The sequence below is a fragment of the Carcharhinus amblyrhynchos genome, chromosome 30 (genome assembly GCF_965287045.1).
Source record: "Carcharhinus amblyrhynchos chromosome 30, sCarAmb.v2.hapA, whole genome shotgun sequence".
NCBI classification, from domain to species: domain Eukaryota; kingdom Metazoa; phylum Chordata; class Chondrichthyes; order Carcharhiniformes; family Carcharhinidae; genus Carcharhinus; species Carcharhinus amblyrhynchos.
In genome coordinates, this window is record NC_137353.1 from 10919931 (window position 1) to 10933406 (window position 13476).

Consider the following 13476-nt stretch of genomic DNA (forward strand, 5'->3'; position numbering starts at 1 on the left):
GCACGGTGGCATAGCGGTTAGCACTGCTGCCTCACAGGGCCCAGTTTCAATTCCAGCCTCGGGTGACTGTCTGTGTGGAGTTTGTATGTTCTCCTCGTGTCTGCTTGGGTTTCCTCCGGGTATTCCGGTTTCCTCCCACAGTCCAAAGATGTGAGGGTTGATTGGCCATGCTAAATTGACCCCTAGTGTCAGGGGGATTTGCAGCGTAAATATGTGGGGTTATGGGAATAGGGCCTGGATGGAATTGTGGTCAGTGCAGGCTCGATGGGCCGAATGGCCTCCCTCTGCTCTATCGGGATTCTGTGATTCTATGAGGAGGTTGTAGAACTTCTCTTCAGGGAACCAGTCAAAGAAGAAAAAAATGACGTGTAACTAAATTGTATTTTTCAGATTCCCAAAGCACTTTACAGCCAATGAAACACTCTCAAAATGTAATCACTTCTCTGATAGAGAGACCTTGCAGCCTGTGCAGCTGGAAAATCCCACCCTATATTCTGCACCCTCTCCTTTCCTTCACCCCTATGCACTCTATGAACGGTATGCTTTGTCTGTATAGCGTGCAAGAAGCAATGCTTTTCACTGCATCCCAATACATGTGACAATAATAAATCAAATTAAATCAAATCAATGATACTCGAGAGACATGTTATCAATTGAAACTTGATACCTAGTCACATAAGGAGGTGACCAAAAACTTGGTTGAACAAATGGTTTTTACTTTGAGGAATGGTAGCAAGGTGAAGAAGTTTAAAGAGCAAATTCCAGAGTTTAAGGCTGAGGACTTTAGGAATTAGCAGCAACAGGGTAAGTGTCAGGGTTGGAATAATGTCACAGACTATTTTCCTTTGTGAGATATTTATCCAATTAAAGAGTTTGCAGAAAACTTAGTTATTCTCGCACACCGTCCTAGACACTCTGTCCCTGCCGATGAAGAAATCTGATGTGTTTTCCTCACCCAACATGGATGTAGGCCTAAATTGAGTCTTATTGGCACTCTGTAAGCAGGACAGTCAAGATGGGAAAATTAAGACTATTTTGTATGAACCCAAACAGAGTACCGTCCTGTATTTGACTATGCACTCACACAGCTTGCACATGTATCCTGGGTCAGTGCTAAACCAATAAGTCACATCAGGGAGTAGCTGCTTCCAATATTCAGTTGAGCAGAGTGTGTGGGAGATTAAATAGCCACTAGATTGCACAAGTGTCATACAGGAGTTATATGGAATACAGAGAAACTTACTTCAAATGCAACCATGTCTTTCCTGCAGTATCAGTGCCTAGTCATTAGCTTCCTGGGAAATTCATCAGTCCATCACGTTGATGTGGCCCCATCCAATTTCCATCCTGGATAGTTTACACCAGTGTAACATTTATACATCATACCCCATCTCCATTATTGTTCAATAATGGAATAAGGATTCCTCTGGTAACTGTAGGGAGTGATATTTCTGCAAACGCATTGTCGAAGATTCTTCCATTGGGAATTTAATATCATAAGCCATAGCAATTTACAATACTGAGTGAGGACATTTGGCCCATTCTGTTCTCTTTGCTAGCTGCTTTCAAAACTCAGTCCGCTACCCTGCACCCTGCAAATATTTGTCCATTTCTTTCTTTGCAACTTGCAATAGTCTATTACTGAGCTACTTCTTGATGCTAAATATTCCAAGCTCCAACAACCGGTCTGTGTAAATAAATTTCCCCTGAACTCTCTCATAAAGAATTTTCAGTTGATATTAGTGACTTCCTAAAACTCCCACTGAAATTCCAGTGTCTGTCCTTGAAAATTGAATACTCAGCAGAGGAGTCTTCATGATTGATTTATAATATTTCTATACATTATACCTACCTCAATACACATCAGACCTCTATTCTTTTTATATCTTTACAAAATCAGAATTTGAATTTTGGAGTTGGAACTAGAATAAGCACTGATACAAAATGAGCTTGTGAAGAAAACAGTACATATATCCAGAGTACTTTAAAAATAGCCACTCTGCTACAGTTGGAGTAAACACATTATAACAGTAACAGGGTGTTAGAGCATTTCGTATATACACGAACACAGATCAAGCTGAAAACTAATCTTTGGCAAGCTAAAAGATCTCCCGCACCGTCACTACTTAGCAAGACAGCTGGGACAAAGCAGTGAAAACCTGATAAGTTCAGAATAAAAGGCAGAAAGTTTGAATTCATTCCCACCCACCTTTGGTGCGACGGGAGAGCAGAACAGGTTGCTTTAAGTCAGCGATTCCTCCAGTTCTGGCAGCGTGATCTCACCTGGTTTTCACCGCCTGACCAAGGACTAACTAGCTTGCAGGCAAAGCTCCGATCAAGTTACTTACCCTTAATTAGCCTCAGCCCTTTGCCTCCTGGATGGAGGGAAACATTAGCAAAGGAGAAGCAGGCATGGCAAGGGAATTGTCGATCCCGTGCGCACCGACCATTGACAGGGATGTTGCACAATAGGAAATCACATGGCAAGGTGTACGAGATGCCGTGATCCAAGCAAATGATGACACGGGGGAACATTGTTTGTCAGTGCAGTGCAGAGAGAGAGAGGGAGGGAGGAATGGAACAGTTCCACAACAGACAGAGAGAGAGAAGCGAAAGAGGCAGCAGGAGGAGAAAGAGAAAAGCTATTAGAAAAGTCAAAAACACAACTGAACAGGGGCACACAATTATCAAAAAGATTATGCAAGTTCTGAAGAGAAGGGATTGCAGTTAGTTAAATAAGTTTATTGACTTTTAACTATTAAAACCTGGGAAACAATCTTTTATGTTCCTTCGCAAACGCACCTCATCCTAACCCGTTCTGACAAATTGCTGCTGTTGCCATGGAAATGCATCCCCCAATGATTCCGCTCAGTTAACCTGATACTGATTCGATGGGCAGTTCACAGGCTGCCTTTCCGCAGAGAATTCCTTCGGATGTGTCTCGGTGACGGCGGCATTCCCAGTTCCCCTCTCACCAAACTTTGCGCTTCCTCCCTGCGCCTCCTTCTCGACGGCTGGAGAATCACGAGAGAGCAGGGCAGGGGGTGGACCGCCCTGACCACCCTGCCCCATGGAAAGTCCACACACGTAGAGGGTCGACTGGTTCACCCAGCGGCGGAAAGAAGCCTGTGGCCCTCGTGTCAGGCCCGGGGCATCTTATCAACCATTTTCAATCGATGATTGCTCAGCTGTCTAAAGCCCCGCCTGAAATGCTGAGGCCTGAATGAGATTCCAGATACCACACAGGTACCCGTTGCATTGGCCTCCAAGCCACCCAGCCATCTCCAAACTGAAGGTTGGCCCACCACCACCTTCTCAGGGCAATTAAGGATGGGCAATAAATACAGGCCTGAGGATGAGTTCTGAAAGATCTTTGTTGTCAAGTTTAAATGAACTGTGCTTATCGCTGTCCAAACAGAAAACACAGCTGGATGTTTCATGTGTAACCTTTTCACAAAAATGCATTATTAACCCATCTTTGTCTTCCACACACAGCCCTGTATTCCCGATTTAAGTTGCAGGTGTCCAGTTTTGCATTATTTTTGTCGGTACGGTGCAGTTTATTCCTACAACTGCAGTTCTATATTTCTGACAGAATTGGATAGAGACTAAATCGTTGTGAATCATAACGTGACAAAAGCAAAATACTGCGGATGCTGGAATCTGAAACAAAAACAGAAAAGGCTGGAAAATCTCAGCAGGTCTGGCAGCATCTGTGGGGAGAGAATAGAGCCAATGTTTCGAGCCTAGATGGCCCTTCATCTAGAGTCATCTAAACTCAAACTGTTGGCTCTATTACATTTTATGAGTTCCTGGAGTAAATCCTCAAATGACGGGGGCGGAAACAGTATCCGGGCCTATCACAAAGCTATCAACGCAGCCTAGGCCTGTCAAGTTTTGAAGAGGGAACATGAATTTAAGAAGCCTCTTCCGTAGCCTCACGATGCTCCTGCAGCACGTTAGAGCCCGCTGCTCTCGAAGTGAAGCAGCTGTTGCGGAAAATGTGGTGGCCATTTTGTGCACAGAGAGATCCCACAGCAGTGACAAAAGTTCGGCCGGAATTTTCTGGCCTTCCTTGCCCCGCCACCATTGCAAGCGAGGACGGAGAATTTGGAGCTCAGCCTAATCTCTGTTCACCACAGCGAGACTGGAGAAGCCCACCAGAAAATTGGTCATTCGGGAAATATGTCAGCCCCCCCTACCACCACCACCTAGGAAACTAGGGAGGGCTTCCCTTCCCTACCTTCAATAGGGTGACTTGGACTTTTACATTCATTTACTGTTGGATTAGACACAGAAAATAGAAGCAGGAGTAGGCCATTCAGCCCTTCGAACCTGCTCCACCATCCATTTTGATCATCAAATTCAATACCCTGATCCCGCCTTCCCCCCATATACCTTGATCCCGTTAGGCCCTAGAGCTAGATCTAATTTCTTTTTGAAATCAGACAACATTTTGGTCTCTACTACATTCTGTGGAAGTGAATTTCACACATTCATCCCCCTCTGGGTGAAGAAATTTCTCCTCACCTCAGTTCTAAAAGGTTTACCCCCTTATCCTCAAACTATGACCCCTAGCTCTGGATTCCCCCACCATCAGGAACATTCTTTCTGAATTCACCCTGTCTAACCCTATTGGAATTTTATAAGTTTCTGTGAGATCCCTTCCTCACTCTTCTAAACTCCAGTGAATATAATCCTAACCAACTTGGTCCGTCCTCAGATGAAAGACCTGCCACCCCAGAAATCAGCCTGATAAAGCTTTGCTGTACTCCTTGTATAAGCAAGGGCACCCTTCCTCAGAAAAGCAGTCACAGTGCAGTTAGATTCAACAGCCGTGGTCTAAAAATCAAAAAAAGACTCAGGATTGTCACTTTCATGTGTTTATGGATATCATGTAAGGATAGGATAGAGATTTAAAAAATACCCTTCAGGATGAGACGAGCTGGGGATGCAATGGCATGGTGATATAGTCACTGGACCAATAATCCAGAAATCCAGGCCAATGCTCTGGGGACTTGGGTTCGAACCCCGCCATGGCGGAAGGCGACATTTGAACTCAATAAAAATCTAGAATTCAAAGTCTAATGATGATCACAAAACCATTGTCAATTGTTGCGAAAACCCATCTGGTTCACTAATATCCCTACAGGGAAAGGAAATCTGCCTTCCTTACCTGGTCTGGGCAGCATGGCTCCAAATCCACAGCACTGTGATTAACTCTGAAATGGCCACTCAGTTAAAGGGCAATTAGGGTTGGGCAATAAATGCTGACCTAGCCAGCAACGCCCACATCCCATGAATGAATAAAATGGATTTTTTGAAAGTGTTTTGGTTTTGTAGATAGTATTCTTTTCAAATAAAAAATATTCTTTCAGAAATAAAGGAAGAAATCACAGAAAGAAAATCAATGGTATTTACGTAGAACCTTATCACATCTCTCGGAAATGTTCTAAAGCAGCTAATCTACTATCAAATACACAGAAGTCTGCTTACTGTTGTTACATAGGTGAGTAAATGTAAGTATAATTCTCAATCCCAGTGTGGTTTCAAGATTAGATAAAATGCTGTTTAAGTATTTGAAGTGTCTGAAACTCACTTAGTCAGATAGTCAGTTAGTCACTTAGTTGGATAGTCAGAAGCTTTTTCCCAGGGTGGAAGAGTCAGTTACTAGTGGATACAGGTTTAAGGTGTGAGGGGCAAGGTTTAAAGGAGATGTACAAAGCAGATGTTTTACACAGAGAGTAGTGGGTGCCTGGAACTCGTTGCCAGGGGAGGTAGTGGAAGTAGATACGGTAGTGACTTTTAAGTCTTGACAAATACATGAATAGGATGAGAATAGAGCGATCTGGTCCCCGGAAGGGTAGGGGGTTTTAGTTCAGTTGGGCAACATGGTCGGTACAGGCTCGGAGGGCTGAAAGACCTGTTCCTGTGCTGTAATTTTCTTTGTTCTTTGTACAAATTGGTTCAAATGTTATTTTTGAAAAAGTATTAGTGGTATGTTTTAAAACATGTTGCGAAAGAGCATTCGGGATCCAGATTTCAGGGTGCACCTCTTGTGTTTTGATTCTGGCACCTCACTACAGTTTAACAACATGCACTATGTATAACGCATTAGGAGTCAGTGGTATTGCAAGAAATCATTAATAGCTATAAAAAAGGGTGGTTATTCAAATTTCTCTTCAGGAACCTATTTAAAAAGGCCGCCTCAAACAATCAACATATTTCGATTGCATGAACAGTGGACGGTGGTTAGCACTGCTGCCTCACAGCATCAGGGACCCAGGTTCAATTCCCGGCTTGGGTGACTGTCTGTGTGGAGTTTGCACGTTCCTCCCGTGTCTGCGTGGGTTTCCTCCGGGTGCTCTGGTTTCCTCTCACAATCTGAAAGATGTGCTGGTTAGATGCATTGGCCATGCTAAATTCTCCCTAACTCTACCCGAACAGGCGACTGGGGGATTTTCACAGTAACTTCATTGCCGTGTTAATGTCAGCATACTGGTGACACTAATAAATAAACTTTAAACTTTAAATAGGGGGCCCCATTCCAGCTCCAATCTCACGAGAATATAAGGGACTTGGACCTCTTAGCAGCCAGATTAATGTGATGTTAGTGGGGGCCTGTTTCAGTGCCCTGGGATTTGCATTGAAAAGAAAATAGTTCCACAGCCCCAAAGAAAAAAGACTTTTAATAAAACCTTAGACTTACCGTGGTTAAAGGAATCTCCTTGGTTCTGTTCATTAGTATTAATAATTAACTGGCATTTGCCAACAGCATCACAAAAAAATACAGGCAGAGTGAAAGACACCTTGATTAGGTCGTAATGCGTCAGAAAACTTTGAGACTGGCACAAACTGGACCAAGTTGTTAACCAGGTGAGATTTTAACAATTAGATGCACAAAATGATAACACAGTCGTGTATTTTATCCATGAGAGGAAAATTAACCTTCTACTTCACATCAGTAGATGTGACACTGCGACACAAGCAGTGCATACACACAGAGGCTTCGAAACAGTAATCCATGTAGTGTCAATCAGTAGAAATGGAAATAAGAACACATGGTAAAGCACATTCCACTGTCCCAGGCAAGGGAAGATGGGCACTCCAGAGTGGCATATCACCAGGGCAGATGTAAGCATGAAGGGGGCTATTAATAACACCACCCTCCTAATACAGATAGGGAAACATTTCTGATACACTTTACTTGCGTATGGCTACACACTATTACAACAGTGTCACAAGATTGGGGGAACGGCAAATTGTGCGGAGGGTGTGGAGAGTCTGCAGAAGGATCTAGATAGGCTGGGCGAATGGGCCAGGAAATGGCAAATGGAATTTAATGTTGGCAAGTGTGAGGTGGTCCACTTTGGTACGAAGAATGGTAGGAAGGACTATTACTTACGGGGCGAAAAACTGCAGCAGGCAACGGTGCAGAGGGACCTCGGGGTCCTTGTGCATGAGTCGCAAAAACCCAGCTTGCAGGTGCAGCAGGTGGTCAGGAAGGCGAATGGGATGCTGGCCTTCATAGCGAGGGGGATTGAATATAAAAGTAGGGAGGTCTTGCTGCAGCTGTATAGGGCATTGGTGAGGCCGCAGCTGGAGTACTGTGTGCAGTTTTGGGCGCCGCACCTGCGCAAAGATATTTTGACCTTGGAGGGAGTGCAGAGGAGGTTTACTAGGCTGATACCGGAGTTGAGGGGGTTGAGCTATGAGGAGAGGCTGAATAAACTGGGCTTGTACTCGTTAGAGTTTAGAAGAATGAGGGGAGATCTCATTGAGACGTATAAGATGATGAATGGGATGGACAGGATAGAGGTGGAGAGACTCTTCCCGCTCAAAAAAGACAGTAGGACTAGGGGGCACAGCCTCAAGATAAAAGGGGGGCGGTTTAGAACGGAGTTGAGGAGGAACTTCTTCAGTCAAAGGGTGGTGAATCTCTGGAATTCTCTGCCCGTTGAAGTGGTGGAGGCTGCCTCGCTAAATATTTTTAAGACGCGGGTTGATGGGTTTTTGATAAGAGAGGGGATTAAGGGTTATGGGGAGAAAGTGGGAAAGTGGAACTGAGCAGCGACAAATCAGCCATGATCTTATTGAATGGCGGGGCAGGCTCGAAGGGCTAGATGGCCTACTCCTGCTCCTATTTCTTATGTTCTTATGTTCTGGCATTTTATACTCATGTCACATTACCAGAGATGAGAAAACACAGAATAGAGGGTATTTTTCCAAAGTGCTTGCTGCACACTCTGTCAGTAGAGTGCCACTATTGAAATAGCTCCCATCACATAATAAGGATTTTAATCTGCCATGTAATATCCATTGGGAAAAAGTTGAGAAAGTGGCATCACATGAATGTAACATTTGTTAACAAAACAGTCAGAAAAGGAGAATAGTCAAATATGGGTCTTCACGGGCCTATACAAAATTGACTCGTTGGACATACAAATCACTTAATCTGCTCAATAATCATTCACATTTTTTAGTTTAGTTTATTTATTAGTGTCACAAGTAGGCTTACATTAACACTGCAATGAAGTTAAAAGAGAAAATGCTGGAAAAGCTTTGATCCTAGCTATGACAAAGAGCCATCTGGACTTGAAACATCAGATCTTTTCTCTCCTCATAGATGTTGCCAGGCCTGCTGAGATTTTCCAGCATTTTCTCTTTTGCTTTTTTACTGCAATGAAGTTACTGTGAAATTCCCCAAGTCGCCACACTCCAGTGCCTGTTCAGGTACACTGAGGGAGAACTTAGCACAGCCAATGCACCTAACCAGCATGCCTTTCGGACTGTGTGGGTGGCGGGGGGGAGCTCATGCAGACATGGGGAGAATGTGCAGACTTTGCACAGACAGTGACCCGAGCTGTGAATCAAACGCGGGTCCCTGATGCTGTGAGACAGCAATGCTAACCACTGTGCCACCGTGTCACCCATTTTACACTTGATTTAAAGATAACTAGACTTTCCTCAACATGAAACCATAATAGAGAAATCACAATATAAGTCCAACTGGGAACCATGGAGATCACACTGAGAAACTCTGGAAAGACATTTATTTTCAATGTTCTGTTTTCACTTTGACACTCTGTCTCCTCAGTTTGTTTCTCAGATGTGTTTGATGATACTTACCTCAGTGAACCTGGATTCATTTTTCACTTTTGTCTAAACAGAGGAACCTTTGGTTCACTAGTGGGAGGAGAATAGGTGAAGCATTGATGTCAGACTCTCCTGTAAATCAGCTTTTGTGAATTTGCTAATTAGCCATTGTTAGGGGATGTCAGATAAGACCTTATGCACACATACCATATACTAATAGCATGCCATTCTACTAAGATATTCAATACGCAAAGGGAAATGTTTATTTTCCTAACATAGGGATATATCAATGGATGATGGTGACTCATTAGCAAATTAAAAGGTCAAGATGAGTATCTTGTTTACTTTTTGCATGCGGCGTGACAATACTATTCTCAACATGTTTCACAGTCACCTAATACTGACCCCAGCAGGTCCACACTGTCACTTTTGCTCAGATGTAATTTTCAGCACTGTATCCATGATACGCAGCTCCACTGGCCGCCTGCACTTGATTGTAAAATGTGGGCTGCAATGTTGTAGTACTAACTCCACTACCCTGCACAACATGAGTAGGACTTCATAAGATGCTCTTTGGTCCACTCAAAACTTGTCAGTCTTCCAGTGCAAGGAATTGTCCATGGATAAGTGTTGTAGACTGGCACATTCCAAAGCCCAGGATTGCATGCTGAGGGATGCACTAAAACCTGGGGCAGCCGCCGCAGAGGCACAACGAGGGAACATCCCTGTCTAAGACCTTCCAGCCACAGTGAACCGAGGGGAGCAGAATCCCCTTGGGCCGAATGACTCACATTGAACATACACAGTGAATATTACATGTAACGCAATTGTGTGGAAGCCCCTCAGAATGCAACTTGTTCTACACAGAGAACTGAAACACCTTCGCGCTATCTGTAATGACCATTTTGAAATGTCTATATGGAAGCACCTCAGAGTGTAACATGATCTAGGTAGACAACCTGAATATTATTGCACTTTGAGTGATGGCCATTTTGGAATGTTTGTAAGATTCTTTCAGATATTTTATAAATAAAGTATATTTTTGCAAAAACAAAAGCAAGACTTTATAATAGGAACTTTGATTCGCAAAGTTATCCCTGCATTATGGTAAATGCCAGTGTATCTGTTATTAATCAATGTTACTATATTGTTCTGATGTGGAGATGCCAGCGTTTGACTGGGGTAAACACAGTAAGAAGTCTCACAACACCAGGTTTACCTGACAAAGGAACACCATTTCCGAAAGCTTGTGGGATTACTATCAAATAAACTGGTTGGACTTCAACCTGGTGTTGTGAGACTTCTTACTATATTGTTCTCCAGCAAGACAGGAGCTAATCATCATCAGTAGCATTACCATCACTGGATCCCCCACTATTACCATCCAGGGGGTTACCATTGACCAGAAATTGAACTGCACCAGCCATATAAATACAGCGGCAACAAGAACAGGTCAGGATGGGAATTCTGCAACGATTTACTCACTCCTGACTTCCCAAAAGCTGTCTGCAATCTACAAGAGACAAGTCTGGAATGTGAAGGAGTACTTACTTGGATAGGTGAAGTTCCAACAATACTCAAGAAGCTCGACATCATCCAGGACAAGTAGTCAAGTTGATTGGCAATTAATCCACAAACATTCACTCCCTCCATCACTGATGCTTAGTTGCAGCAGTGTGTACTATATACAAGATGCACTGCCTCATCTCACCATGGCTTTTCAACAGTATCTCCCAAACTGGAGAGCATTACCATCTAGAAGGACAAGGGCAGCAGGTAGCTGGGCACACCACCGCCTGGGCGTTTCCCTCAAGCTACTCACCATCCTGACTTGAAAGCTACTCACCATCCTGACGCTTCTCCATCCGCCACTGATCCCCTCAACCCCTTCTTGACTTGTGAATGGAACCCAAACTCTTTCACATAATCTATCCAAATTGGTAAATGAAAAGACTTCCGTGAACCAAAGCCTGAGTGAATACTTACTTCCTCCAGATGACGCTGGCCTGTGCTGTTGGTTGCTGGGCTGTGGAATCTCTGTTGGCAATGGAGGGGGTGGGGGAGGAGGGACTGACCCACTTTCAGGGAGTGGGGGAGGGGGTGGGGGAGCAGGGATTTCATTGGTAGTTTGGTTTTCCGGAACGCTTCCATTCCTCTGCACCTCCTGAGGTGCAAGAGAACCCTGGTGAAAATAATTAACAAGCGGAGATTAAAAATGCTGCAGGTTAGAATTACCGTATGTAACACAATTCTTCATTTTCTACTATTTCTACTGTGGTCGAGGATTCCAAATGCTTGGGCTTGATACTCCCATCGCACAGCAACGATTTTACTGGACAGGTTTTTTTTTATTCATTTGCGAGACATGGATGTAGCTGGTTGGCCAGCATTTATTGTCCATTCCTAGTCACCCTGAGTGGCTTGTAAGGCCATTTTACAGGGCAGTTGAGAGTCAACCACATTGCAGTGGCTCTGGAGTCATATGTAGGCCAGACTGGGTAAGGACGGCAGATTTCCTTCCCTAAAGGAGGTTAGTGAACCAGATGGGGCTTTTACCGACAATGGTTTTAACGGTCACCAGTAGATGCTTAATTCCAGGTTTTCTTTAATTATTGAATTCAAATTCCACCATCTGCCGTGGTGGGATCCAAATCCAGGTCACTAGAACGTTCGCTGAGTTTCTGGATTAATGGCCTAATGATAATACCACTAGGCCTCCCCTTAATGTTGAGACTGACAATTTACAAGGTTGAAGAAATTGTTTTTTTTGAAATAATCTGTAAATAAATAATTATAGCCCAATATGTTACCACTGACCACTGCGGTGGTTCAAAAAAGATGACCAACCACTGACTTCTCAATTATTTATTTACAGTAATCTGATTCTTTTTAAATGTTTTTTTCAATGGTGGCACAGTGGTTAGCACTGTTGCCTCACAGTGTCAGGGGCCTGGCTTCGATTCCCAGCTTGGATCACTGTCTGTGTGGAGTTTGCACGTTCTCCCCATATCTGTGTGGGTTTCCACTGGGTGCTCCAATTTCCTCCCACAGTCAAAAGACATGCTGGTTAGGGTACATTGGCCATGCTAAATTCTCCCTCAGTGTACCTGAACAGGTACCAGAGTGTGGCGACTAGGGGATTTTCACAGTAACTTCACTGCAGTAAGCCTACTTGTGACACTAATAAATAAATTTTAAACTTAAATAGTATCACCAAATAGTCCTTGCCGTATCACCAGGGATTTCTCAGAAAACCTCTCCGATATTGGAAAAACACCACAGGATGATTTTCCAGTGGGCTTTCCCTGTTTGTGAGGCGAAATGATTGGAGGGGTTGCAAAGTTCTCATTCTGTGCAGGAAGAGTTTAAAAAAAAGAGAGAATTTGCTAGTCTTATTTGTAGTATGAGTACACGGTACATAAAGGGTTGATTTGAGACTGAGCGCAGTATCGCTCACACAGTGATGTAAGAGAACACATGACCAAGCCTAGGGGTCAGTGTAGCATTGGATAGAGCCATGTGTGCAAGCAAGTTTGGAGACAGCTCATAGCTTGGATCTTTACTGTGCCTGTATATGTAGTTTCCAGTAATTAATAACTACTTACTGTTGAACCAGCTATGACTACAAATAGCTTAAAAAAGCTTTCAAACTAGCTCCCACACCTTGCAACAGTATTCAGATGAATATTGGTATATGCTTAAAATACAAGGTATATTTTGATGGAAATGTGAGAATTAAAATGATTGGAATACAATCAATTGATAACTAACCACTATCTTCTCAAGGTCAACTAGGGATGGAAAAGCGTGTAATCCATACCAGTGGGACTAATAATAGATATTTAAAAAGGTAAAAGTCAGAAGTAGCGATAAGCCTCTGATAAAAGGAATATTCTGTCCCACTGCAAATGAAGTGCTCATCTGGGCCCATTTTAACTGTAACTTTGCTTTCCTGAGTTCTTTTGCAAGAACTTCAATTTAGGCAACAACTTTCATGCCGTAAGAATGTTCAAGGCCAATGAAAGACTTTCAGAATGTAGACAATTACAATATCAGGAAATATGTGCACAGAAAGATCCCAGGGGCACCCATGAGAAAACTGACCGGATAATCTGTTTTTATTGATGGTGATTGAGCCACAGATTTTGGCCAGGCAAGGCCTCCTCCTGCTATGTAGGAGATTTTACACATTCAGCTGAGTTGATGCATGGGGCTTCGGCTTACCATCAGATCTGAAAAGCAACTAACTTGAAGTTAGGGTTGCCAACTCTCCAGGATTGGCCTGGAGTCTCCAGGATTGAAAATCAATCTCCAGAACACCGCTGTATGCAACGCTGGAGCAAGATTATCTGAGTGGTGGCCGTTTTGGAAAAGAGGAAG

At 43.5% G+C, this 13476-nt stretch overlaps 1 protein-coding gene across 7 annotated transcripts in view; it reads right to left on the reverse strand.

Moving 5' to 3' along the window:
- Positions 1 to 13476, reverse strand: part of espn (espin) — a 161988-nt gene that overhangs the window by 47243 nt on the left and 101269 nt on the right. For 6 of the 7 annotated variants that reach the window (XM_080215477.1, XM_080215476.1, XM_080215475.1 and 3 more), the window contains exons 9-10: positions 11083 to 11278; positions 2349 to 2375 (exon numbers count right to left, since the gene is read on the reverse strand). In XM_080215477.1, the coding sequence (XP_080071603.1) occupies positions 2349 to 2375; positions 11083 to 11278 (223 nt within the window). The remainder of the gene's footprint in view (positions 1 to 2348; positions 2376 to 11082; positions 11279 to 13476) is intronic. The other variant, XM_080215478.1, reaches the window with a different exon arrangement.